Source organism: Chelon labrosus (genome assembly GCF_963514085.1).
Source record: "Chelon labrosus genome assembly, chromosome: 24".
Classification (NCBI taxonomy): Eukaryota; Metazoa; Chordata; class Actinopteri; order Mugiliformes; family Mugilidae; genus Chelon; species Chelon labrosus.
In genome coordinates, this window is record NC_140357.1 from 12,010,047 (window position 1) to 12,033,644 (window position 23,598).

Sequence of the window (23,598 nt, forward strand, 5' to 3'; positions counted from 1 at the left end):
TTTAAGAGAATCTGTATTGTAAATCAGACAAAAATGTGTGCCCCAGGGTTGTAGTATAGGACCACTTCAGTTTTAAATTTTTATTATGGATATCTGGCAAGCATTTCTGATTGTTTTGTTGAGTTGTATCCACACAGTGCCTTTGTTCAAACATCAAAAACTAGACTTTGCAATCTTGCTTCACCGGTATACAAACTATTAAAAATCTTATGCCAGTAGGTGGCTGTAAATATTCACATTTTGCACACTTGCTGATAGACTCCATGTTTATTTGCATTGTCTCTCTTTGTATTTAGTAATGTTTGAATAAATGGTTTCTAGGGTAAGCCAGGTTTGCCAGGCAGTAATGGAAACAAAGGAGCAGAGGGACCACGAGGACCTCCTGGCGTCTCAGGTCTGGACGGATTCCCTGGACTGTCGGTATGGAGCTAGATGAACCGTTACTGTTCAGTATATTTATATTATCTCAACATAGCACTGTATACATTCTCTTCTTTTGATCTTAGGGTGAAAGGGGAGATAAGGGAGATAAAGGAGATATGGTGAGTGAGCAAAACTTCTGCCAATATATTTTTATTTTTTTACCTGTGCTGAAAATCTTTCCGGATGTTCTTCTTGATTCACCACATTCTCTATTTATTTTCTAACACAGGGTCTACCAGGAAGAGATGGCGGGCCACCTGGACCTCCAGGACCTCCCGGACCTCCAGGGCAGGTTGTCTACCAGCCGACAGGAAATGTGAGTCACAGGTTGAGATGCACCCGAGTCCAAATCAGTGAATTAAATTAACCCTCACATGACGGCTTGCTTCTCAATCACTCACTGACTAAATGGAGCTTTCTTGAGGTTACTAACAGTCATGGCTTGCCTTGTTGTTGACCCACCTCCACGCTAACTGCCCTAACTTTGTCTTGCTGTAGTTTAACGAAGTTTATTGGCCTGAAGAGGGGCAGGTGAGTGGTTTGTTAACTAATCGAACATAAGCTTCACGAAACTAAAGTCGCTTTAAGAAACTCAAAGAATATTTGGTCTCTTTTTAACGAGTCTTTCTTCTTTAGGGAGGTGGTGGTACTGCAGGTCGAGCAGGATTCCCAGTATGTATACACCACTATGACTATCACACAGTTTTATTGTATGAAAATCCAACTGATTGCATTAATGCATTTTGTGTTCTGATTTTAGGGGCCCATGGGGCCGAAAGGAGATAAAGGGGATGTGGGTCCTCCCGGATATGCACCTAAGGTTTGATAATTCATATTTTAATGTGTTTAATTTGCATTTTACAGACTAAAAGATGCACATTTAAGAAAACGATGTCAAAATAATGAGTTGTATTTGAGGAAAATGCAACAAGAAATTATTTTTCTGTGGTTTTTATGTAAACGTTTTGTTCAGGGAGAGAAAGGAGAACCTGGAGTCATCATGGGGGCCGATGGGGCACCTTTGTTCAACGGAGGCCTGGCAGGACAGCCGGTAAATATTTAATAATTGACCAGCGTGCTGCCTGATCAATTGAACTGATCTGTAAAGGACTTGGATATCGGTGTGTGATGTGTGTGTTTGTATTAAATTACAGGGGGAGAGAGGTATTCCTGGCCCAGTGGGACCTCCAGTATGTCAGATTTTTCTAAGTTCTCCATTTGTTCGACAGGCTGGCTGCATCAGATTGGCGTAAAATAATTCAAATGTGCATTTTTCTCTAGGGTCCATATGGTCCTCCAGGCCCGAAGGGAGAGATTGGTTTTCCTGGAAGACCGGTAAGTGGGACATTTATACCAAGTAGCTTTAAACAAGACCAAAGTGCCGTTGAGCTAATCAACAAATGGCACTGACTGATCAGGTAAAGAGTTTACCTGAAGAAAACACTGTCCAAAAACTTGACAGTGTGTCAAGCTAACTGCATACTGTGTTTTTGTTTTAGGGTCGACCAGGATTGAATGGCGTCAAAGGAGAGAAGGGAGATTCAGGTGGTGGATCTGGATATGGTTACGCTGTGAGTGTTACAGGTTTTGGCTTAATTAGTTGTCGGAGCCTGAATTCAGTTGTAGTCGTGCAGCTTTTACCATCAGGCCAACGACAGCTCAATCACTCCATCAATATTTGTTCTGTCTCAGGGTCCACCAGGTCCTCCAGGGCCTCCAGGACCCCCCGGACCTCCCAGTGCCGTCGATGGAGTGAGTCAAGGTTTTCCAGGAGTGGTTCATTAATTTATTTTACACCAGTCCATGAACTTAAAAATGAATTCCTTTTTATTTCAGAGATATGAGGATTCATCCAGATATTATCCTGGTGAGTTCGCTTCTCTTTCATGATCAGGTCAATAGCACTCTCATGTCTGTAAGAGGTGCCAGTTAGCTTGGCTTAGCTTAGCGTAAGATGTTAAGCTAACAAGAACTGGAAATGCGTAGGAAGCCCTTAACCTGGCTAAATTCTGCCTGTAAAATCATAACACTAATAAGAACCATTTGATCAGCTAGGCGAACAGCTAGCCTGCTCAACAAGAAAGCTAATGCTATTTTTTTCCAAGAGGTCCGATTAGTCGATTAAAAGCAAAGCTACTTGTGTTTAAGTTGTTGTTCCTCATGTTTACAGCTAAAGGAGAAAAGGGTGAACGTGGACCACCAGGAACACTTGACATTTCAGGTAGCTCAAATTTATACACCTAATAAAAGTAGATTATTTAATCTCAGACAAATTCATAGCAAGTATTCTCTTAATTTTAGGTGGTGGATTTGACATTTACACTTTAAAGGTAAGCCATTCCGCATAATTATGGTTTATATATAAATACTGAGGTGTTCAGTTTTTATTGTGTTGTTGGTCTTTCTGGCATGTTTCTCGTTTTATCCGTCCAGAATGAGCTGAAAGGTGAAACAGGCTTGAAGGGGGAGAAGGGAGAACCAGGCGGAGGGTATTATGATCCCCGCTATGGAGGTAGCGCTGCAGGAGTTCCTGGACCTCCGGTAAGAAACTAAAATCATCTTTCTTTTATTAGCTACACCGTGAAAGATCCTTCTTTTAATAAATTAGTCTTTGTCGTCTCATCAGGGACCTAAAGGTGAATCCATTGTTGGCCCACCAGGCCCTCAGGGGCCACCTGGACCCCCGGGACAAGGCTACGATGGCCGACCTGGACCTCCAGGGCCACCAGGACCTCCGGGACCATCCCTGCCTGGGGCCTACAGGGGAACACAGAGTGAGTTACCTTCAAATACACCCTCTAAAATTAGAGATTGAATTGAAGCTGATATGAATGTGTTTAAATGGTAGCGATCACTATTCCTGGACCGCCGGGACCTCCTGGAGCTCCTGGGCATCCTGGAATCTCGTCAGGGGTACGTAGACATCGTGAAGTCATCGGCAAAAAAAAAAAAAAAACGTACAACAATCTGCAAAGTCTGTTTTTGTGTTTTAGGTGACAGTGTTGAGGTCTTATGAAACCATGACGGCCACCGCGAGGAGACAACCTGAGGGCTCTCTGGTGTACATTATCGACCGGACTGATCTCTACCTACGAGTCCGAGATGGCGTCCGTCAGGTCCAGGTGAAACTTTTATCTTAATTAAAGACACAAGGATAATTTAATGGATTTCTGTGTTTGCTGATGAGTTTTTGTTCTCTTTCAGCTTGGGAGCTACATCGCTTTGCCCACAGTGGATGTGAGTGTCATTTCTTTTCTTTTCGTGTCTTCAACATTTAAACTCTGTTAAATACATACCACACGCTTCATATTTTCAGGGAAATGAGGTTGCAGCTGTGGAGCCTCCGCCGGTTGTCCCTTACCCCGACCACCACTCCAACACCGACGCCTCCACCCATGACTCGCAGAGACCCCCTGAGAGTCCACACAGTCCTGAACAACAGCAACCTGACCCCCGGTACCAGCCCGACCCCCGGTACCAACCTGACCCCCGGTACCAGCCCGACCCCCGGTACCAGCCCGACCCCCGGTACCAACCCGACCCCCGGTATCAGCCTGATCCCCGGTACCAGCCCGATTCCCGGTACCAGCCAGATCCCCGTTACCCAGCACCGACGGATCCCAGGTTCCCAAGTTACGCTGAGAGAGTAAACCAACCAGATATTAGGTTTTCCGTCCCAGAGACTCGCTACCCAGTCACCCCTCGAAGACCACCACCTCCTTCTGTGCCCCAGACTCCGCCCCACCACCACACTTCAGGGCCAGGGGTAAGTGAAGCCACTCTGTTCATCAGAAACTCCCAGCCTTTTTTTTTTTTTTTTTTTTTTTCAGCCTTTTTTTTTGTCAAAGTAAATATTTCCTTCTGTTCACGTTCCTCCACAGCTCCACCTCATCGCCCTGAACAGCCCTCAGACTGGCGCCATGCGGAGCATCAACGGGGCCGATTTCATGTGCTTCACCCAGGCTCAGGCCATCGGGATGAAGGGAACTTTCCGGGCCTTCCTGTCTGCCAGGCTACAAGACCTCCACAGCATCGTCCGCAAGGCAGACAGGGACCGTTACCCAATAGTCAACCTGAAGGTAGTTAAATGAAGCTTTCCGGAGAGGATAGATACCACTCATGTCTGAAGTTAGCTTTAGCCATAGAAAAAAAATTACTTGGCTACATTGGCCAAAATGACAGAAATCATCTTTGGAGGAAATTAAGTGTTTCAGTTTGGCTTATGACCGATACTGCAGCCAGCAATCAGGGGGAGCTCCGCACCCATTGGCATCCCAATCCAAGAGTTTTTAAATTAGCAGCTCCAAATGATAATGGTCATCATCGGGAGCAGGAAGCAGGAGAAGTTTGCAGGACAACTGAAGCATTGACTGGTATCTGTATGAACCGAACCTGATTTTAGCTTTGCCTGATTTTCTGTTTTCTGCCGCCTCTCTCAGGATGAGGTCCTGTTTGACAACTGGGACGCCATTTTCAACGATGGCAGGATGAAGGACAACGTGCCGATCTACTCCTTTGACGGCAAGGATGTTCTGAGGGACAGCACATGGTCAGACAAAAAAAATATATAAGTATATTCTAAGACAAACTATATCAGACACAAGTATGTAAAGTCATAAAATCTTCACCTTGTCCCCTTTTTGTGTTTCATCCCAGGCCGGAGAAGATGATGTGGCACGGGTCGACTAACGAGGGTCAACGCCACGTCAACAACCTCTGCGAGACGTGGCGCGTTGGCGACCGGGCGCTGAGCGGCATGGCGTCGTCGCTGCAGAGCGGCAACCTGCTGCAGCAGAGCTCCAGCAGCTGCTCCAGCTCCTACGTTGTACTGTGCATCGAGAACAGCTACATCGGCCACACCAAGAGATAAACACACAAACACAACACTTTGATCCGTCTTTACACCGTTTCTGGTTCTTTGTAAATATGATTGTCCATTTCCTTCATTAGCCACTGGTGCTATACAAGATTATTCCAAGTTAAGCTCAGGTGACCTATAGCAACTCACCCTCTGGCGGCCATATTGGAAGTCACAAAAGTTACAAAATAAACAGTAAACCTGCTTATTCGCTTTTGTGACACCACACCGTGTGCACATAAGCAGACTAGAGCGATTAGATTTATCTCAGAGAGGGATAAACCACTACAAAAGAGCAGCAGCACTATTACTGTGTTTCTGCGACTGCTCAAGTATCTGAAAATAAGTCTTAATAATGATTTAAATAAGAATTCCTGTGTCTTGTACGCCACATTTATGATCATATACAGTATTTGTCAGTGCCAGAGTTTAGAGTAGGTCTATAATATTTAGCGTCTATGAGCAAATACTGAGTTTTTTGTTTGTGAAATGTATGTTTTTTTGTTTTTTTTTTACTACTTCTTCAACTTTACACTGATTTATTTGTAACCCACAGCACTTGAGTGACATCCTTTTCAGTTTGCTACAGTTTGACATTTTCACAAAGTATTTTTTGGCAATAACAAAAAAAGGATATTTATTTTTTATAAGCTGTGCTTTTTTTCTACTTCACCTGTAATGTGTGACGTGAATGCTTTCACAAAGAATAATAAAATATGTCCCGTATATGTTAAACAGATGAGATGTGTGTGTACGGAAGTCTGGAAAGGAGTCAGCCATAACTGTGTTGTGCACTGTTGCTCGTTCATTGTTTTGCTCACAGGAGCGGAGAGGATACATAACCGTTCATGTACTAACAGCTATAACGAATGCAGTATGATGTGTGTGTGTCCTTGAATAAATGTAAATTGTGTGTAAAGCTCTCAGCTGGAGTTGCACAAAAAGAAATTGATCTTTTTCTTTTGTTATAAGCTACGAGTCTTGGCTAGCTTCTTTAGCTTTTTATGAAATATTTATTTTTGCGATGATCACGTGACCCATAGGCCGCTATATGAAAGAAGCTAATGCTAGATTCATTAGCATCTTTGTTCATGTTAGCTAGTTAGCTTGTGAGAAGCAAAATGTGTTCCTTGATTGACGGAAACAGCATCAAAAAAAGTTGGCTTTAAGGTAATGTCCACGTTTGCTTGTTATGTGTAATATGCTAACTTGGTGGTTAGCCTCTAGCTTGCATGTGTGTGATCATGCCACTACAACACACAATTCCAGAATAATGACAAAGCCAACCTGAACTAAGATGCTAACTAATCTAGCATTAGCTTCTTTCATACTGCTGCCTCTAATATTAGAATATATCATGTGGGCAACAGGGATTCTAGAATGTCGCAAATATCGCCCTGGCAACAATTTTGTGACCTCACAGCAAATGTCTTTGATGTGGGCAGTACCATGCCTGGCCCCATGACACACCACCTGATCCCATCGCCATGACAACCTTTGATCTCATAACTGGACCCGAGTTCAAATGAAGCCTTTTTGAGCTTATAGCTAACTGTATAGCCTTTGAACAGCATCATCATCATTCAGTTTGTTGGTGTCGTGTGTACAACACAAGTCGATTCGCGTTTCTTTCCTTTGCAAAAAAGGAGAAACTTCGCTTCAAACTATCAATATTTGATATTCTGTTCACATCCTCAGAGGAGCCCAGTTGTCCACCATGTCTTCAAACTACATAGTTGAGGACTTCATTGGAAAAGGTGCGTTTGGTCAAGTTGCCAGGTGTTTTAAGCCAGCAACTAATGAGAAGGTGGCTGTGAAGATTTTAAAGAACTACACGGTACATCAGGCTGAGGAAGAGGAAGTCATCCTCAGGAAGCTGAAGGATGTCGACCCTGACAGATGCAACATTGTAAGGTGGGAATGCTCATTTGTCGACCAAGCATATTTCTGTCAGGAATTTGAACTTCTGGACACCACCCTAATGGAGTTTCTTTACAGTAGAAAGACCCCACTACAGCTCAGGGAGGTCCGGCCCATTATACAGCAGATAGCTACGGCTCTGAACACCCTCAAGAACTTGGGGATCATTCATTCAGATCTCAAACTGGAGAATATTATGCTGGTGGACCATGTTCAGCAGCCACTGAAGATCAAAATGATAGACTTCAGCTGTGCTTTCCAAGCCTCTAAAGCACATCAGGGTGCTTATATTCAGAACGGGTCATACCGGGCCCCGGAGACGATTTTAGCTCTCCCCGTAAACGAGGCCATAGACATGTGGTCCCTCGGCTGCATTGCCGCTGAACTGTTCCTGGGCTTTCCGCTTTACGCAGGGAATTGCGAATATGACATGATTTGGAATATAACACAAACTCAAGGAGATGTCCCAGAGCATTTACTCAATGCTGGACTCAAAACCAGAGACTTTTATCAGCAGTTATGGCCAGACATCTGGAGACTCATGACACCACAGGAGTATGGAATCAGTTCTTCAAACGACGGCATGTTTAGCTCCCTGGATGATCTGAAGAACTTCCAACAGACTAGGTTAAGTTGTCCGTCAGAGGCAGACAAGGCTGACCTGGATAACTTTGTGGACCTGATAAAACAGATGCTAAACCTGGATCCTGCTGAAAGAATAACCCCTATCCAGGTGTTGCAGCATCCTTTTATTACAATGAGCCATCTGACGGGCTTCTTGGATGTGAAGTCATCTGTTGATTTGATGGACGTCTGCAGCCGTCAAGCCAAAAACCAGGGGCCACCCTCAGGAGACCAAGCATCTACTAGCATTTCCTGTGAGGCCAAAAGTCCACAAGAAGTGTCCAAAGTGAAATGTGTTAAATCTGACAGAAACCCCATCAAGCGTCCACTGAAAAGAAAGAGGGCTGACAATGATGGTATTAGAAGTTCCCCGGCATTGAAGAAGAGGAGAATGTCCTCCTCCTCCTCCTCTTCTTCGTCTTCCCTTCAGAGGAAGGGCCTCGCCCCAGAAAGGCAGAGTCCACAAGAAGTGTCCGAAGTGAAATGTGTTAAATCTGACAGAAACCCCATCAAGACTCCACTGAAAAGAAAGAGGGCTGACGACGATGATGATAATAGAAGTTCCACTTGCAGATCCCCACCACGAAAGAAGAGGAGGATATGTGAAGAGAGACTTTCCTCCTCTTCCTCCTCCTCCTCCTCCTCCTCTTCTTCTTCCCTTCAGAGGAAGGGTCTCTCCTCAGAAAGGAAGAGTCCACAAGAATGTGTTAAATCTGACAGAAACCCCATCAAGCCTCCACTGAAAAGAAAGAGGACCGACGATGATGATGATAATAGAAGTTCCACCTGCAGATCCCCACCACAAAAGAAGAGGAGGATTTGTGAAGAGAGACTTTCCTCCTCCTCTTCCTCCTCCTCCTCCTCCTCCTCCCCCTCCTCCCCTTCTTCTTTACTTGGGAAGCTCTGTGCACAAAACAAAATTGCCATCAAAAGTACATGCAATGAAATTTTAACATGCGGCAGAGAAAGCAAAGAAATCTCAGTGAGTTTCTCCCCAGGAAAGAAGAAGATGAAGATGGTCACATATACGGCGGAGGTTCCAAGCACCTCTAAAGACATTCCTTCCACCTCCAACACTATGCCGACAAAAAAGGAGGACAAAAAAGTAACTAGAATCTGGATTATAGGGTGTAGTTACATTAAACGAGCAGAGGGGCCAGCGTACAATAACTTTGGGAACAACTTTGGACTAAACGCCAAAGTTAAGTGGTTTGGAAAAGGAGGCATGCGCTGGAGCAACGTCCTACCTCGCTTTTATGATGAACTGTACACACAGAGTCCCCCTGACGTCTTGGTCGTCCACGCTGGAGGCAACGATCTGGGGCTCATGTCCACCAAAGAGCTGGTTTCACAAATGAAGGGGGATTTGATGCAGCTCCACGAAGAGTTCCCCTCAATGAAGATTGTATATTCTTGTATCAATGAACGGCAAGCGTGGAGATACAGAAAGCCAAAACGGATCAATAACGACAGGAAGGCCGTCAATAGAGCCATGAGAAAAGCTGTCGGCTGCTTTGGTGGTCAGGTTATTGAACATCCCTTCCTGAGATACTTTGACGACTCAATGTTTCTGTCAGACGGAGTGCACTTCACCAGAAAAGGAAATGAAATCTTTGTCACCAGCATACACAAGGTGATTGTGAAGATACTCCAGGACAGGGCAATGATCCAGTGAAGTTGTCCCAACAATTTTAATTTTTTTTTTCTAGGTCATTTACTCTCTTGTTTTTCACTTCTCACTTCACAAAGAAAATACTCCAGAGAGTATTACTCCATGTAATTTATTTTCCAGCTTTTCTACATTTACTCTCTCTTACTTTTTCACTTCTCACTTCCTCTATCTCTAACACATACATTCTCACATACATACACTCACCACATTTCATCAAATCTTTGTCACGAGTATCTTCTAGCTTTTCTACATTTACTTTTTTTCCACTATTCACTTTACGTCCCTTCACATCCCTCATCTCTATAGATTCTCACACAGTTACACTCACATATGAATTCTTTGTACAACTTTCCCCCCTATCCATGAAATAAAATAAAACTTAATATAAACTTTTACCTGCCAAAAGCCCCTTCTATAATACCCTACTTGGTACAGCCCCCCTCCCCTTTTATAAATTTGATTGGAATCTTCCACTTCCTGGTTTGTCAGTCTGGCCTTCTACCTGGACAGGTGTGCATGGGAGCACATGGAACAAACATTTCGGTAATTTGAATACAATTTTATATGTGGGCTTTAGTTCATCTAATTAATTTTTGCTTTTTGCTTTTTGAGTAAGGCATGTAGTGCTACATGTAGTGCTAAACTGTTTGGTGTGGAGTTAGTTTGACTGTTGACTCCAGTTTTTTGGCCATGATTTGTACAGTTTATCTCAGTTTAATTCTTTTTTTTTTTTTTCTTTCTTTAGTTGGTGGAGACAGCTAACATCGTTGGTGAGTTCATTCAGTCTCCTACCGATGAGTTGCTGGATCAATGTACCAAGGAACTCTAAGCAGTGGAGTAAGTACTTCTATGGCTGACTTAACATTTGCTGCTGTTGAATTTAGAGCATGAGAAGGAGTTGGAAAGAGTGAAATATAAATTACCGAATTACAAAAACTAGCAATTTACAAGATTTGTTGTAGCAAATGATATATGACCTGTTTTTGCCTGTGTCTGAGGTGGGAAAAACACCCAAACCCCTCCAAATGATGGGGGAGGGGGCATCATTTGGACTATCAGTATCACACATTACCTACAGGCTGACATCTTAATGACATCTTATGATTTTCAAACTAGATGCTGAAATTGTATGAATGCATGTAATGGACATTTTTATATGATTATGGCTTACAACTACCAAACACCCCTTCTACAACTTGGTACAGTCCAGCTCCCCCTTCTGTAAATCACATTGGGATCTTCTATTTCCTGTTTGTCAGTCTGGCCTTCTACCTGGACAGGTGTGGATGGAGCACATGGAACAAACATTTGGGTAATTTGAATCTACAAATGAATGAGACTGAATGTGAATGTTTATTTCTCTGAGTTAACCTGAAATCCTTCAAATCAAACAATTATCAATGAAATCATTTAATAAAAGTCCCAGATTAAAATTCATTGATACCCATTCAAACCAGTTTAGTGAAGAAGTTTAGTCCCCCACCACCAGTTGTAAATGTGAGGATGAAAATCAACTAACAACACAGGAAACCACAATTAAAGAGACATCAAGACAGCCACTGCTACTTGATGAAAGACTGAAGTTGTGACGTTTTGTTGAAAGTTTTATTATTACTTTTATGCTCGTAACATAACCAGGTAGACCAGAGACTCTGGTATTCACTCAACAAAACCTTGTCACAACTTCAGTCCTTTATCAAGCAGCAATAGTTGTCTTCATGTCTCTTTGTGTTTTTGTTGCTGCCTCACTTTTACTAAAATGTTAACTTTCTTTCAACATACTATACTATGACATTATGACTTCTTTTATAATAGTAGAGTAACAGATAGTAATATAGTGACATTAGTAAATGTCAATCAGTTTTGTTCTAACCTCCTTCTATCGGTCCAGAACTTCACCCAAACAACAGGAACCAGGCAACCAAATAGGTATAGTATATTACATTACTATTTAAAACTGTTTTAAAATGAATCTTTTTTTTTTTTTTTTACTCCACAATAAAACTCCTGATGGTCGTAGATATTTTCAGTCTGTTTCTTTGGGTGTTGAGCTTCAAAATTATCAGATTGTAAGATTTGAATCAACATCTTCAGAACTTCAGCTGTTCACAAAGTTTAAACAAAGGACGTTTGTCCTAAGATTTATAGATCACCTGCCCCAGCACATCTGTTCTCTCCTGGGTTTTCTCTTCTAAGTAAATGAGTCACTTTGAATCTCAGTGTTATTGGATGTAGACAGTTGTAGTTACTGGTGGTGACCATGATTTATAACCACTTCCTGTCCTCTGTGTTGATTAAATCGATCAGGATCAGGTGTGACTCTAATGTATCTGAGCTTCATCACTCCTCCTCTGGATGTTTCAGTCTCATCGTCGTGGCTTCTTCTCTCCTGCTGAAGGTAAAAATGTTTGTCTCGTTCTTCTCCTTTACTCTGGTGTCGGTTTGTTTGCAGTGTTTGTGTTGATGAACAGGCTGCGTTCACCTGCGCAGGTGAGTCTGTTTTCAGAGCAGCGAGTGTCCTCCTGCCTCTGACTGTTGAATTCACTCGTTAAAGAGCAAAACCAGACTGACCTGCTTCCTCTCAGTGTTCACCACTAAGTCACTGAACTGAGTGACAGTTCAGTCTATTACTGATCATCTTAAAATTACAGAAACATGGGGTGATTATTTCAGATAAGATGAACCTTTATTTAAAAGTGATGCAGCAGAAATATAAAATAATAAAAATCCAACAGCTGTCCACATACAGTCATGTCAGTTAAATCTGACAGGAACTTGAACATCAAGTTTGTATCTGTCTGTAAATGAGAAGAATAATGTAGATGGAGTGTTTAAATCAATACTCGGTCTATAAATTAAAATGTTGAGGCTCTGTCTGTAAAAGCAGCTATAATTGGATAAACGGCGTCTCTAATATTTTGGACTTTCCATCACATGTGTTAACTCTTCAACAGGAACAAATGATCAACGTCTGAGGCGGGAACTCCTGGTTGACTCCACATGGAACGTCCTCCTCTTGTTTGTAGCTGTTCATGTCATTTAGACTGAGTTCAGTCATTTTTCAGATGAATTAGAATTTTGTGGATGTTGACGAATCCTCTAAATCACAGGTGTCAAACTGATCCGTGAAAGGGCTGCTGCAGGTTTTCAGTCCAACCATGCAGTGGCACACCTGACTCAATCAATCAACTGAACTGCCTTCACGCAGTCATTTCAGGCGTCCTCCTGCACTGTCAATTGTAAACATCGAGGTCAGTAGTGGTATTAATATTTTTGGATATTCCCCATTGAGGATGAATGGGCTTATGCAAGAAGATAGAACTACTTTGAAGGAATAATTGTTACTGCCATAGTTTACAAAACCTTTCCTTCAAAATAAAGTAGTTAATTATGAAAAGATTGCGATAGTCGAGACACCTCAGACTTTAATTTGTATAGCAGTTAAATACTAATTATTTAATGGTAAACACTGACTGAGTGTTTGACTGCACGGTGGGTGCTTTTATTTTAGAGTATACTGTAATGAAGTCCACTAAAGCGCTGTCATTTTCATGCATATCTGTTTTGTCTTGCAGGTTTCTCCACGTAGCAGTGGCTCAAGGTAGATGGGCTAATGTGTTGGCTGCCAAGATGGCCAGGTGCGGATGCTCAGGCCTAGTAGTTGTAAATGCTGTTTTTTTTCCCCAATCTAAGCTGTACTCTGTCTCTATGCGCAGACTGCTCTGCAGATCGCCGTGGCCACCAATCAGCACCTGATTCTCCAGGACCTCAGATCAACACCAGAGACTTCTGGGGTCGCTCTCCCCTGCACACTCAGAAAGGTCATTTGTCTAGTTCAGCCTTTAAACTAAATATAGGAGAAGTATTGAGTGTATTATTTATTTAGATGAATGACTGCTACAAATAGCTTTGAGCCATTTATAATTGTTTTTCTTAAGTGCTTTTTATAGAAATTAGTTTATGTACTTAGTGAACAGATAACTCTTTTATATTTCCTTTGCATGTTATGTTGTATTGACTTAGCTGTGGTGAGGTTATGTGACTTGTACATTGTTGCATTTGGATGGCCTGACTGGGAAAGCTATGGACATAGAAATGTTCAACTATGATGGTGAGTGTTTTGTTTATGTCATTGAGGTGATTTAATGTTGTCCTTTGTGTACCCAGGCTTGACTCCTCTTCATTCTGCTGTGATCAAAGAGATGAGGTGTTTGGACATGCTGATGTGACTGCATCCATACTGTGCCTCTAAGGTTCATTGTGTTTACAAAATAAAACATAGCAATGTGTTGAACCTGTTTGATCAGTCTCCTTCACTGTAAACATCAAGGTCAGTAGTGGCTGCAGGTGTGCTACCACAGCCTCATTTTTGAAAATTCCCCATAGGGAATGAATGGGCTTATGGAGGCCCTAGAAGATAGAAGATAGAAGATAGAAGATAGATTCTGCACCACTGCCTAGCAACCGAAAAAATTCACTGAGACTGTCGCAACCTTCACACATGACATTTATTGACTTTTTCTAAACATTACAAATAAACCACATTGTTAGCTCTTTACAATGTCACACAAATAACATTGAAAATGAGGGGCCAATTGGTGAAAAGGTAACATCTCCAAACACTTGACATTAACTTTAGCATAGCATTACACACAATCAATGCTAACATTCGCTTTTGGTCCCCCAGACACAACAGATCTTGAGGGGGGAACACTGTCAGACAGTCAACACTATGAAAATTACTGTGTAACATTAACTTTTTAACCAATAGCTTCACTTTGTTTACCATTGATGCCAAATGTACTCTGCAATAATACTCAATTACATATGTTGGATACTGAAATTTTATTTTGGGTTTGAATAAAAACATTCAAAAATGACAGAGTAGTTTCTTAATGGACTTACATACAAGGGCCTCCATCCAGTTATCCCAGGCACTTCACACTCTGAGCCTACAATGAGGTGCAATCATTAATGAAAAAGGCAGCACTTTCAAATATAAAATGATTCTGGACAACACTTCTCTGCAGTCTTTACTCACCTCAAAGCCAGACCACACTTCATTTCTTCTTCCTGCGATGATGATGCTCACCGTCACCTAACACAGAAGACAACTTTGTAACTCAGCTGATATCATTTAGGCAATCAAAACTGAGCCACCATCAGCACGTGGACAATGTTTAGATTTCAGACTTCAAGGCGACGCTGAAATGAACAATAAAGTAGTTGACACAGAACATAGATACTTTATTAATCCCGAGGGAAATTCAAGCATCTGGTAGCAGAAACATTGAACATACAAGACACTATAAAAAATAGAAAGTAACTAGAAATAAAGTGTTTTATACAACTACAAACTATGTTAAAAATATAACTATGAGGGCAATTAAATTAGTTTAAAACAGTTGAATGAAAATCACACATGGTAATGACAGTGTCCAGTAAGTGGTGCTAAAAGATATGTTCAGAGAGGGACACAATTTTACCTCATCTGGTAATGACAGGCTGAAAGTCTGTGCCCGCTGCTCTCGGACCTTCTCTGGAAGCCATGATGGAAACCTAAACACAGAGTTAAAGACACGTAAGGCAAGACGAGCACTGCATGCGTTAATGGTAGATCTGTAACGCATGGCAGGGAAGCAGGACCTCTTAAATGCACGACACCTGTGCTTACCTGCAGTGAAAGGACTCATTAGTAATGCAAGAAACACATTGGAGATAATCCCAGAAATTGAGCTTCACAGCTGCAGACACCATGTTAATCAATGGCAATTTTATTGATTTAACAAACAAAATTGTGAGCTTAAAAGATTGCAAAAATCAAAAAACTGCTCAATGAGGCCAGCTCCACTGCGCAGGCGCGTCATTCACAGCTCCTGCTTTAGCATGTCCAGTTAGCACATTAGGTTTTACCACTTACCCGTTTCTTGGAGCCCTCTCAGCTTCGCGCGTCAAACCTACGAGCAAACCCTACGTCTTCTTTTAACTTGCCATCGTTCAGATTACTGTTAATTGCAACATTTACAGCAAGACAAGTTGAGCTAAAGCTAGCTGCAGTAGGTCAAACGTACGGGAAGGTTAGCACAGCTTTCACATAAACGGAAAGCCACGCTGCCAAACAGACACGTATCGTAAAATAAAGGACTTCTGGCATAAGTTGAAGCACTTACCTGCTATATCTAGCCTTCATAGAACAACGTTCCGACCAGAACGCTGTCTAAAGAGCATCTGAAGCCGGGCGAGAGGGGTATATGAAGAGTGAACGGTGGACAGGAAGTATGACGTGTCGAGCTGCGATTGGTCCCCGTTTAACTCGTGCCCTTCCTCCCTCTCCTGATTGGCTACGCGTCAGGTGTTTCCGTTTATCGCAGTGATTGCAAGTGCAGACGTCACCCGAATGTGCCAGCTGCAAAACATTTGTAATTTAGCTTCTATGGATTTTAACTCGAAGTTTAATTAGGAGAACGCAACCAATAGGAGGTTAGCAGATGGGTGGCAGGACAATGCCAAAGTTTTGTGCAGTACATGGCTGTACAAACCGGGGAAAACAAAAAAGTTTCTTTAAAATTCCCAAAGAGGTAAGGCTACAGTAATTACACTACTTAAAGAGCTGACTAAAACTGTCAAAAATACAGAGCAGGGTATTATAATATTATTAGAAACATATATATATATATATATATATATATATATATTTATTGTCTGTCCACCTCTGCTACATGTGGTGACTGTGATTTTCATTCATTTTTTTAATTTCATTCATCTGTTTACAAACTAATTTAATTTAATTGCACACATTCCTCCCCATCTGTAGCTCTCATATTTATGTTAAAAAAAAAAAAACTTCTACTTCTACTGGTCACTTTTTATTTTTAACATAGTTTATAGTTGTATAAAACATTTCATTTCTAGTTACTTTCTATTTTTTTTATATAGCTTTTGTATTGTCTGTTCAATGTATGTTACTGCTACTGGATGCTTGAATTTCCCTCGGTATTAATAAAGTATCTATCTATCTATCTATCTATATATATCTATATATATATATATATATATATTTGTGATTACCCTTTGAAGTTCCAACGTTAAGCTATGTGGCGATCTCTAGTGTCTTTGTTTTTAGCATTGCTACCTAACGTTAGCTATCACAACCAGTGGTTCTCAAATTGCAGTCATTGTCTATCTGTGTACAATACAGTTTTGGTAGTCTGGTCAGAATCATCTAACAAAAAAATATTGTCAGATCTCTGATTGAGACGGCCCTACGGACATAATTTGAAAACGGTAGAGAATTATTTCAGACTGTAACAACGTGATGTAAACTACAGTTGTCCCTCCTTACTCTCAGTACAGGGTGTCAATCACATTTATTTAATCTAGGCTGGCCAAGTGCTGTCACAGATGTAAACTCTCCAGACTGGTCTCCTGCGTTCATCTTGGCTACCAGAGAGGTAAACCAGCGACAGAGGCGTCACGTCGACGTGAAGAAAGACTGAGGGCCAATTACCACCGCCTCCATGAATACAATTTGTAAATTATACAACTAACCTATCTTTCTCCCTCTCGTCCTCTTTGCAAAATATATTCTATATATGAAATTAAAATGTTTTAATACTACTACTTGAGTAATAAAGTTGTCTATCTAAATGAATTTGAATCAACTGAGTTACTTTATGAGTCTGATTTTACACAAGTGTCTGTTCTTCCAACTGAGTAAAGAATGTGTGTACTTTCGGCACCTCTGTATATTGTACATGTGTTTTTATATTTGTCTTCTTACAGATAGGTATTAAAAATATTTCATACTTTGTTTAAAAACTGTGTCATAATATCCCAAAATCACCCTGATGTGCTTCCAGTGAAAGATGACAGACAATATTGAGTCATCACCCTCCTGTACTTAATTCATAACAGTTCTTTAAACTGACATCACAAAGTGGCCTTGGCATATTTCAAAAACTCATTTATTTTTTTGTGATAGATAAGATTTTGACCTATTGTGGTCACATTCTATGAAAACCTATGGACATACATGTAAAGACGTGAGAACGTATAAACATTTGACTCATTTTGACAATGTTGGAGAGTGGGTGATATACTTAGATATCCACTTGCACTTTTCCATAGTACAACATTCACTCTTTCATTTGAACACCAGCTCCAACGTGTGAGCAGGATTCTGACAATCTGTTGGTGAAAAGGACAGGAGAAAAGGAATTATGCATTTACAGATAAGATCTGTTTTTCACAGCACAGTGATACTATTAAGTAACACAAACAACTGACAGACTGCTTTGTTTACATCGCTGAGAACCTCATTTTACATACAGACGGTGTGCTTATCTGCTTTCTGAACTTACTCTTAAACACCAGACAACTTTAACTGGATATTACTGTACCTGGACATAACGACGTCGATGTCTTCGAGTCTATTTATGTTTTTTTTTTGTTTTGTTTTGTTTTATTTTCTCTTCAAAGAGTCACAAGTTATTTTATTTTCGGACAAACGACACGTTAGCTTGAGACACAAGCTGCGTTGTTAGCATTGACTGTATGGTTGTTAGCTTAACATCGGACTAATTAGCCGACACCTGTTCACTACTTCCTGTTTCTTCTTCTTCTGATGTTAAATAGCGGTTAGCAAACCACCTTAAATGTGCATTACCGCCACCTACTGGACTGGTCTGGTGGAGCATGAGATTACAGGAAAAAAAGAGAATTAACTTTTCCTCCAGGTGGTTTTCATGAACATCCTGCCACAGCATTTACAAATCAACATGTCTGTACAGGGTTTGAGAACATTTGCAGATAAAACAATTTATTAAATATATTAAGGATGAAGCAGGTGCAAAGTTACAGAATATTTCTTCTTAACCCTCGTGCATAATATCTCTCCGTCTGTCCATTCACTTGGGGTCCCAGAGACCCCAAAGGTTAGCCTGGATACCAGACTCTCTGACTTCGCAGAGAGTCTGGCCTAGCTCCATTGGCAAACGTTTATTTCCTGGTGGGAGGGCACAGTTTGAGGTTTAAAATCATCGGAGTTCCTTTAACCAATCACTAACGTTTGGTAATGACGTATGTTATGCGCCGGAGCCTTCAGGCTCTGCTGCCTCGTACTTCCGCTTTCAAGAACGCAACAAGTAAACAAATCGCTACTCTACCATCAATTGCAATTAAGGACGCGAAATTGGAATAAAAGTGCTGTAATGCCAGGAAGCATATCCACAACGGAGCGAATGGCTTCGAGTATATCCGTCTCCGTTCGTGTAAACATTTCAAACTCGGCGCGCAACTGAAACGTAATCGCTCTCAGACCCGCCCTCTGTTCGCTGATTGGTTCGCCAACCAGTTGGCCGGAGTAAACGTTAGCGGATCAAGCTATTCCAGACGGAGTACTGCAGGGAATGCAAATGAGCGGAAGTACGTGGGCAGGCGGAGCCAGGCTACCCAAAGGTAGCACGAGGCTTAAATTAAGCAAAACAACACAAGCTACACCGCTATTAGCTTCGAAGCTAACCGGTAAACACGAGCAGGTAGTCAGGGCAGGTAGCTGCTGTAACACGGAATATTACTGTACCTGGACATAACTCTCGATGTCTTCGTGTCTATTGTTTTATGTATTTCCTCTTCATAGAGTCGCAAGTTATTTTATTTTAAAACAAACTAAATGTTAGCTCGAGATTGAAGTTACGTTGCATGCTTAACGTTCATCAGGTTAATTAACCGACACCTGTTCAGCACTTCCGGTTAATGCTAATATCCAAAAACTAAATAAAGTTTAATAAACGCCTCAAGTATTTCAAAAAGTGCTCGACTTTGTCATAATAATTAACATTATTATTAGTATTATTAGTGATTTTGTACTGACAGGTAAACTAATGTTTTATTCATCAACGTAATCATGTATACAATAAAGTCAATGAGTCGCTTCCGGTTTACATTTTTATTTAATTTAATTTAATTTAATTTTATTTTAAAAATGTGTCTTGTTTTTGTCTTTTCGATTGAGTTATATTAAACTGAGACATTAAAGAGTCCTGAGTCCTGCCTGGAGCTGGGTAGTTGCCATTTTTGACCTTTTGGCCACTTACACCAGAAATAGAAGTACCAAATTTAATATTTTAACTTGAGAAGTAGCAAGCAGCCTCCAAATCTGGGGGTTGCAGGTTCGAGACCAGGTTTTAAAAATAAATGTATTCCTGTCTCATTGTCAACTAAAACAGTTCCCAGGGGGACTCAAACCTGCAATCTGCATCCCCAACCCTTCTTCTTACTCCCTGAGCTATTTGATATCTTTGTTAAGCTCACAGTGAAGAAAACCAGAATTGCACTGAGGACCTAGGAACGAGGTGGAGATGCATACAATTCACTCTGCATCCTTAAAATACATACAATTTAAGCTATAAAGTTAAGTCTGTGGCTAAGAAAATAAATCCAAAAACTCTAATAAAATGTTCAACATTTTTAATCCTAAGAGAATTTGAATAAACAATGACATTTAAAAAGATATTTACATTTTGATATCTGACAATAAGTTTAAACTTATAGGCCTAATAATGTCAGTCTGAAAAATAATTCTTATATACATAAAAACAGTTAATTTGTATAAATATAGAAATCAAACGTGTCGTGTTAGAGACCTCAAGCATCAGTCTGGTTGCTATGGGAACAGACAGTGGCATGTGAGGATGATGCAACAGGAGTAGGAGCAGCTACGCTTAGAAGTTTGTAGTTGAGGCCGATCACTAGAGAGCAGAACTGACTGATGTCCACGAAGTCGCAGCAGATGATGTTAACTCCGCCAGCCCCGGGCCCTGGACGCTGATCAGCCGCCCAGCGAAGCAGCGGCGAGAGAGCCTTCATCGTCATCTTCTTCATGCTCTGGAGAGGATGGAGGACGACGTAAAGGCCGTCTTCCGTCAGGTTCAGACCGCTGACGTAAAAACCAGCTGGAAAATAAAAATTAAAACCAAACTGTCAGTAAAGCAGCCAGTAAAATATGACCTAACTCAAGTCATTTATGTCACAAAGTTAAAAAAAAAAAAAGGAAACTGAAGCTTCTGTTTTTTTTTTTTTTTTACAGCACCAAAAACTACATCCTCAAAAATGAATCGCCACCTTCCTCTTGTGTCAGTCAAACAAGAACTAAAACAGTGGAGGATTTAGATTAAAATGAATTCTAGTCTATCTAATGTTTTGTCAAGTGAGTGTATTTTTTTAAAAATATTTTTTTTAATACCTGGCCTTCCTCTGCGTATCTGGTCCTCCAAATAAACAACCACTTTCTTTGGGTCTGGGCTGTCAGCATACCTGGGCAAAAGGCTCAGTTCAGTGTTTCAGTAAGTTCACAGACAACAAATTGAATTCAATATGAAGGATGAATTTATTTACCAGTAGGGTATTCCAGTCCAGAGCTCAGGGTACTGCAGAACCATCTGCTGGTTGTCGTAGGAAACGATGACCTGTTCACCTTTGGACCAACAGGAACGAAGAGTGGGAGTTTCCTGGATATACATCAAAATCCCTGACTTTATACAAGTTTACCCATATAAAGTCTTCTTTGATTAGACATTAAAAAATGTGTTTGTACCTGTGAGGAGCACAGTTTCCTCCTGAACAGTGAGATGATAACCTCCACCAGGTGGGCGTGGTCTTCCTCCATCAGAGATTCAAAGTGCGAGCAGTAAATGATAATGATCTCTTTCGGATGAGCCTCGAGCCAGGCAGCCAGTTCAATTAGAGCCTCCTGCACCCAGACAGATATCACTGCTAAGGCTGAAGGCCCCATTTCACACATTACTTTCCAGACTTTTACAAACCTTCACCGTCATCAGTGTGTAGATGCCGTGGGCGAAGAACAAGCTACTTCCCCCAGCTGGCTTCTTGGCGATCCGCAGGTCCAGGAAACGAACACCAAGATCGCACTGATCACTGAGAACCGATACCTGGGAGAAAAAGATGTGGGGGTGGGGGAAGGCGTTTTAAGTAAATGGTGGAGCACAGAATATAGAGTATATTTTATTAAAGTTATCTAGCAGAGGCAAATAATGGATTAAAATGATTCTGATGTTCATTTAGTTTCATTATGTAAAAGTAGTTTTAAAAATGCAGAATTTTCTTTTTTTCTCTTGTTTCTTTTACATGTGATCAGAATATTTTAGGTTATAATGGTTATCTCTGACTACAAAATTGAATGGTAAAATTTTGCAAAAGATAAAAATAATCACAAGTTGCAGCCCTATAATGTGGCATGGTATAAGGTCTGCATGTTAAACTCTTTCAGACAAAACTATCCATTTTAAATCACCACCATGCTCCTGCATAAACTAATTTTTTGAAGGAGGCGTGGGTTCAGTTAAGTTGCACCTGTGTGGGGCCCTGACTTTGGGGCCCCCCTATACCTGTGTAGTGGCCCAGCGATAAACACAGGTCCGGGTGCAGCACGGGAACAGCTTGTCTGTGACTCTGAGGAGATAGGGCTCTGATCTCAGGACAGGAGAGGAGACATCCAGGCAGAAAGACATGCTGTCATGGCTGCCTGTAAGACATGAAAGTAGTACATGGTCAAAAGTATCTGGACACTCTACTAGGAATATTAAAAATGTAATATATTTTAAAATAATACTTTACGATATATGCCAATTATATACATGTATCGATCTATTTTATGGTGTTTTTGTTTTACCGGGTATAGCCAGGTTCCACAGCGGGACGTCGAGCAGCTCATCCGGCAGACGGGACATCCAATCCGCGTTTCCACCGAGCAACAGCCGCTGTTTGTCCTCCATCACCTCAAGTGTTCCGCTGTTTGTGTTATTATCTTAATGCGGAAGTTTAACATCCTGTGTGCTCCCTTGTTTTTCAACCCAAACGCCGTTTGTTTACAAACACTTCCGGGTCTGAAAGACCTCCTCGTCATTAGCTACCACTTCCTGTAATTTTCAAAATAAAACCGGAAAAGCAAAAGCGGAGCGAGTTATTTTTGTTTTTTCTCGATTTATTTTTATTATATTTCTCGAGACAGAAATTTAAACATTTAATATTATTACTGACTGACTACTGAAAGGAAAAGGATATTATTTGTTCAACAGTTTGCAGTTGTTCATTGTGTAATGTAACACAAGGGGTTGCTTGCCAAAAGGCACTAAAACAAGATAAAAGCTATTAGACTTGCAAGCTATAATGCAATAATCCTTTGCAGTCCAAATATCTCATGTTTTCCACCTTAGTTTGTGTTTGCATACTAATGCTGGCCAACCTCTTTCCCTTAGTGTATGACTAAATACTGTTTAGTGGCCATTAGCAAATGATGGCATGCTTTACAGCAGAAATAAACATGTTTAGATGTTGGTCTCTAGAGCATTTCTACAGCACAAGGCAGAATTTATGTATATAACTCACCTTTTTAAATTATATCAGGCTTACATTTAATCAGATAAGCAGAATTAAGGCTGTGGCTGCTTTGAGTCATCGGTCATCACCTGGTTTAATGAGTTGACTCCTGCAGTCCTCTCCAGAAAGGTCTTCAAGGTGTGGCTGATGAAGCTAACATGGACCTGGAAAAGACACCTGTGCTGACAGAAACCAAGAGGATTAATCACACATAGTTACTACATTAACCAAAAATAAACAACCAACGGTCATATATTCCAAAGTCCATATTATATTATTATATTCCAAGTTCCAAACTCTACAAAATGTTGTTCCACTGAGAGACTACAAGACCCTATACTCACCATGGGTTCACAAACATAAATCTAGTGTTAACCTTAACTGTGGAAGGAGTAAAGGTGTAAAGGTACCCCACCTGCAGTCTATGAAACCTTCACTAGTTTCAAGTTTATACAAGAAAACAACTCCAGCGAAAAAAACAGAATCAAAGAGAGAGGATGTAAATCTTCTTTTGTTTCTTTAGACTCTTTTAGGCATATTACTGCCCTCTGCAGGGCAGTACAACAACCACGCTTCAGATATCTGTGCAATGATTTAACAGAAAGACACAAAACACACAGACTATAATAGTTTCCAGGATAACTTGTGGAGCCAAAGACTTCACAGATACCTCCACGAACATGTTCACAATGAAGTAATACTCATA

At 41.0% G+C, this 23,598-nt stretch overlaps 2 protein-coding genes and 1 long non-coding RNA gene across 6 annotated transcripts in view; 1 reads left to right on the plus strand and 2 right to left on the minus strand.

The window, feature by feature from the left end:
* The window catches only part of LOC311509409 (uncharacterized protein), a 28,801-nt gene extending 22,781 nt beyond the window's left edge, over positions 1 to 6,020 (plus strand). For 3 of the 4 annotated variants that reach the window (XM_084574620.1, XM_084574617.1, XM_084574619.1), the window contains 23 exons: positions 322 to 420; positions 507 to 542; positions 653 to 739; positions 922 to 954; positions 1,060 to 1,095; positions 1,184 to 1,243; positions 1,397 to 1,474; positions 1,578 to 1,613; positions 1,705 to 1,758; positions 1,923 to 1,994; positions 2,116 to 2,175; positions 2,260 to 2,290; positions 2,594 to 2,644; positions 2,725 to 2,753; positions 2,857 to 2,964; positions 3,050 to 3,197; positions 3,272 to 3,336; positions 3,417 to 3,545; positions 3,628 to 3,660; positions 3,740 to 4,189; positions 4,305 to 4,502; positions 4,863 to 4,972; positions 5,080 to 6,020. In XM_084574620.1, coding sequence (XP_084430746.1) covers positions 322 to 420; positions 507 to 542; positions 653 to 739; positions 922 to 954; positions 1,060 to 1,095; positions 1,184 to 1,243; positions 1,397 to 1,474; positions 1,578 to 1,613; positions 1,705 to 1,758; positions 1,923 to 1,994; positions 2,116 to 2,175; positions 2,260 to 2,290; positions 2,594 to 2,644; positions 2,725 to 2,753; positions 2,857 to 2,964; positions 3,050 to 3,197; positions 3,272 to 3,336; positions 3,417 to 3,545; positions 3,628 to 3,660; positions 3,740 to 4,189; positions 4,305 to 4,502; positions 4,863 to 4,972; positions 5,080 to 5,293 — 2,217 coding nt within the window. In that variant the 3' untranslated portion in view covers positions 5,294 to 6,020. The remainder of the gene's footprint in view (positions 1 to 321; positions 421 to 506; positions 543 to 652; positions 740 to 921; positions 955 to 1,059; positions 1,096 to 1,183; positions 1,244 to 1,396; positions 1,475 to 1,577; positions 1,614 to 1,704; positions 1,759 to 1,922; positions 1,995 to 2,115; positions 2,176 to 2,259; positions 2,291 to 2,593; positions 2,645 to 2,724; positions 2,754 to 2,856; positions 2,965 to 3,049; positions 3,198 to 3,271; positions 3,337 to 3,416; positions 3,546 to 3,627; positions 3,661 to 3,739; positions 4,190 to 4,304; positions 4,503 to 4,862; positions 4,973 to 5,079) is intronic. The other variant, XM_084574618.1, reaches the window with a different exon arrangement.
* Positions 6,021 to 13,987: 7,967 nt separating this feature from the next.
* Positions 13,988 to 15,949, minus strand: LOC311509504. Its single transcript, XR_014699845.1, has 4 exons — positions 15,668 to 15,949; positions 14,984 to 15,056; positions 14,539 to 14,595; positions 13,988 to 14,449 (listed from the first exon to the last, which is right to left on the minus strand). It is a non-coding gene; the product is annotated as an uncharacterized lncRNA (long non-coding RNA).
* Positions 15,950 to 19,494: 3,545 nt separating this feature from the next.
* On the minus strand, positions 19,495 to 22,423 carry LOC311509049 (PI-PLC X domain-containing protein 1). The gene is made up of 7 exons (XM_084574088.1): positions 22,186 to 22,423; positions 21,902 to 22,038; positions 21,320 to 21,445; positions 21,091 to 21,246; positions 20,892 to 21,004; positions 20,740 to 20,810; positions 19,495 to 20,449 (listed from the first exon to the last, which is right to left on the minus strand). The coding sequence occupies exons 1-7, from the start codon at positions 22,286 to 22,288 to the stop codon at positions 20,142 to 20,144; spliced, it is 1,014 nt and encodes a 337-aa protein (XP_084430214.1). The 5' UTR covers positions 22,289 to 22,423; the 3' UTR covers positions 19,495 to 20,141.
* Between the last annotated feature and the right edge of the window lie 1,175 nt (positions 22,424 to 23,598).

What these genes read in the sequence shown, in the direction of transcription:
- LOC311509049 (XM_084574088.1), bottom strand. Translation starts at nt 22,288, where the DNA reads ATGGAGGACAAACAGCGGCTGTTGCTCGGTGGAAACGCGGATTGGATG. An exon ending in GTGGAACCTGGCTATACCCG is followed by an intron (nt 22,039 to 22,185) that starts GTAAAACAAAAA and finishes CATGTCTTACAG; the next exon opens with GCAGCCATGACAGCATGTCT. An exon ending in ACACACTGATGACGGTGAAG is followed by an intron (nt 21,247 to 21,319) that starts GTTTGTAAAAGT and finishes GTCTGGGTGCAG; the next exon opens with GAGGCTCTAATTGAACTGGC.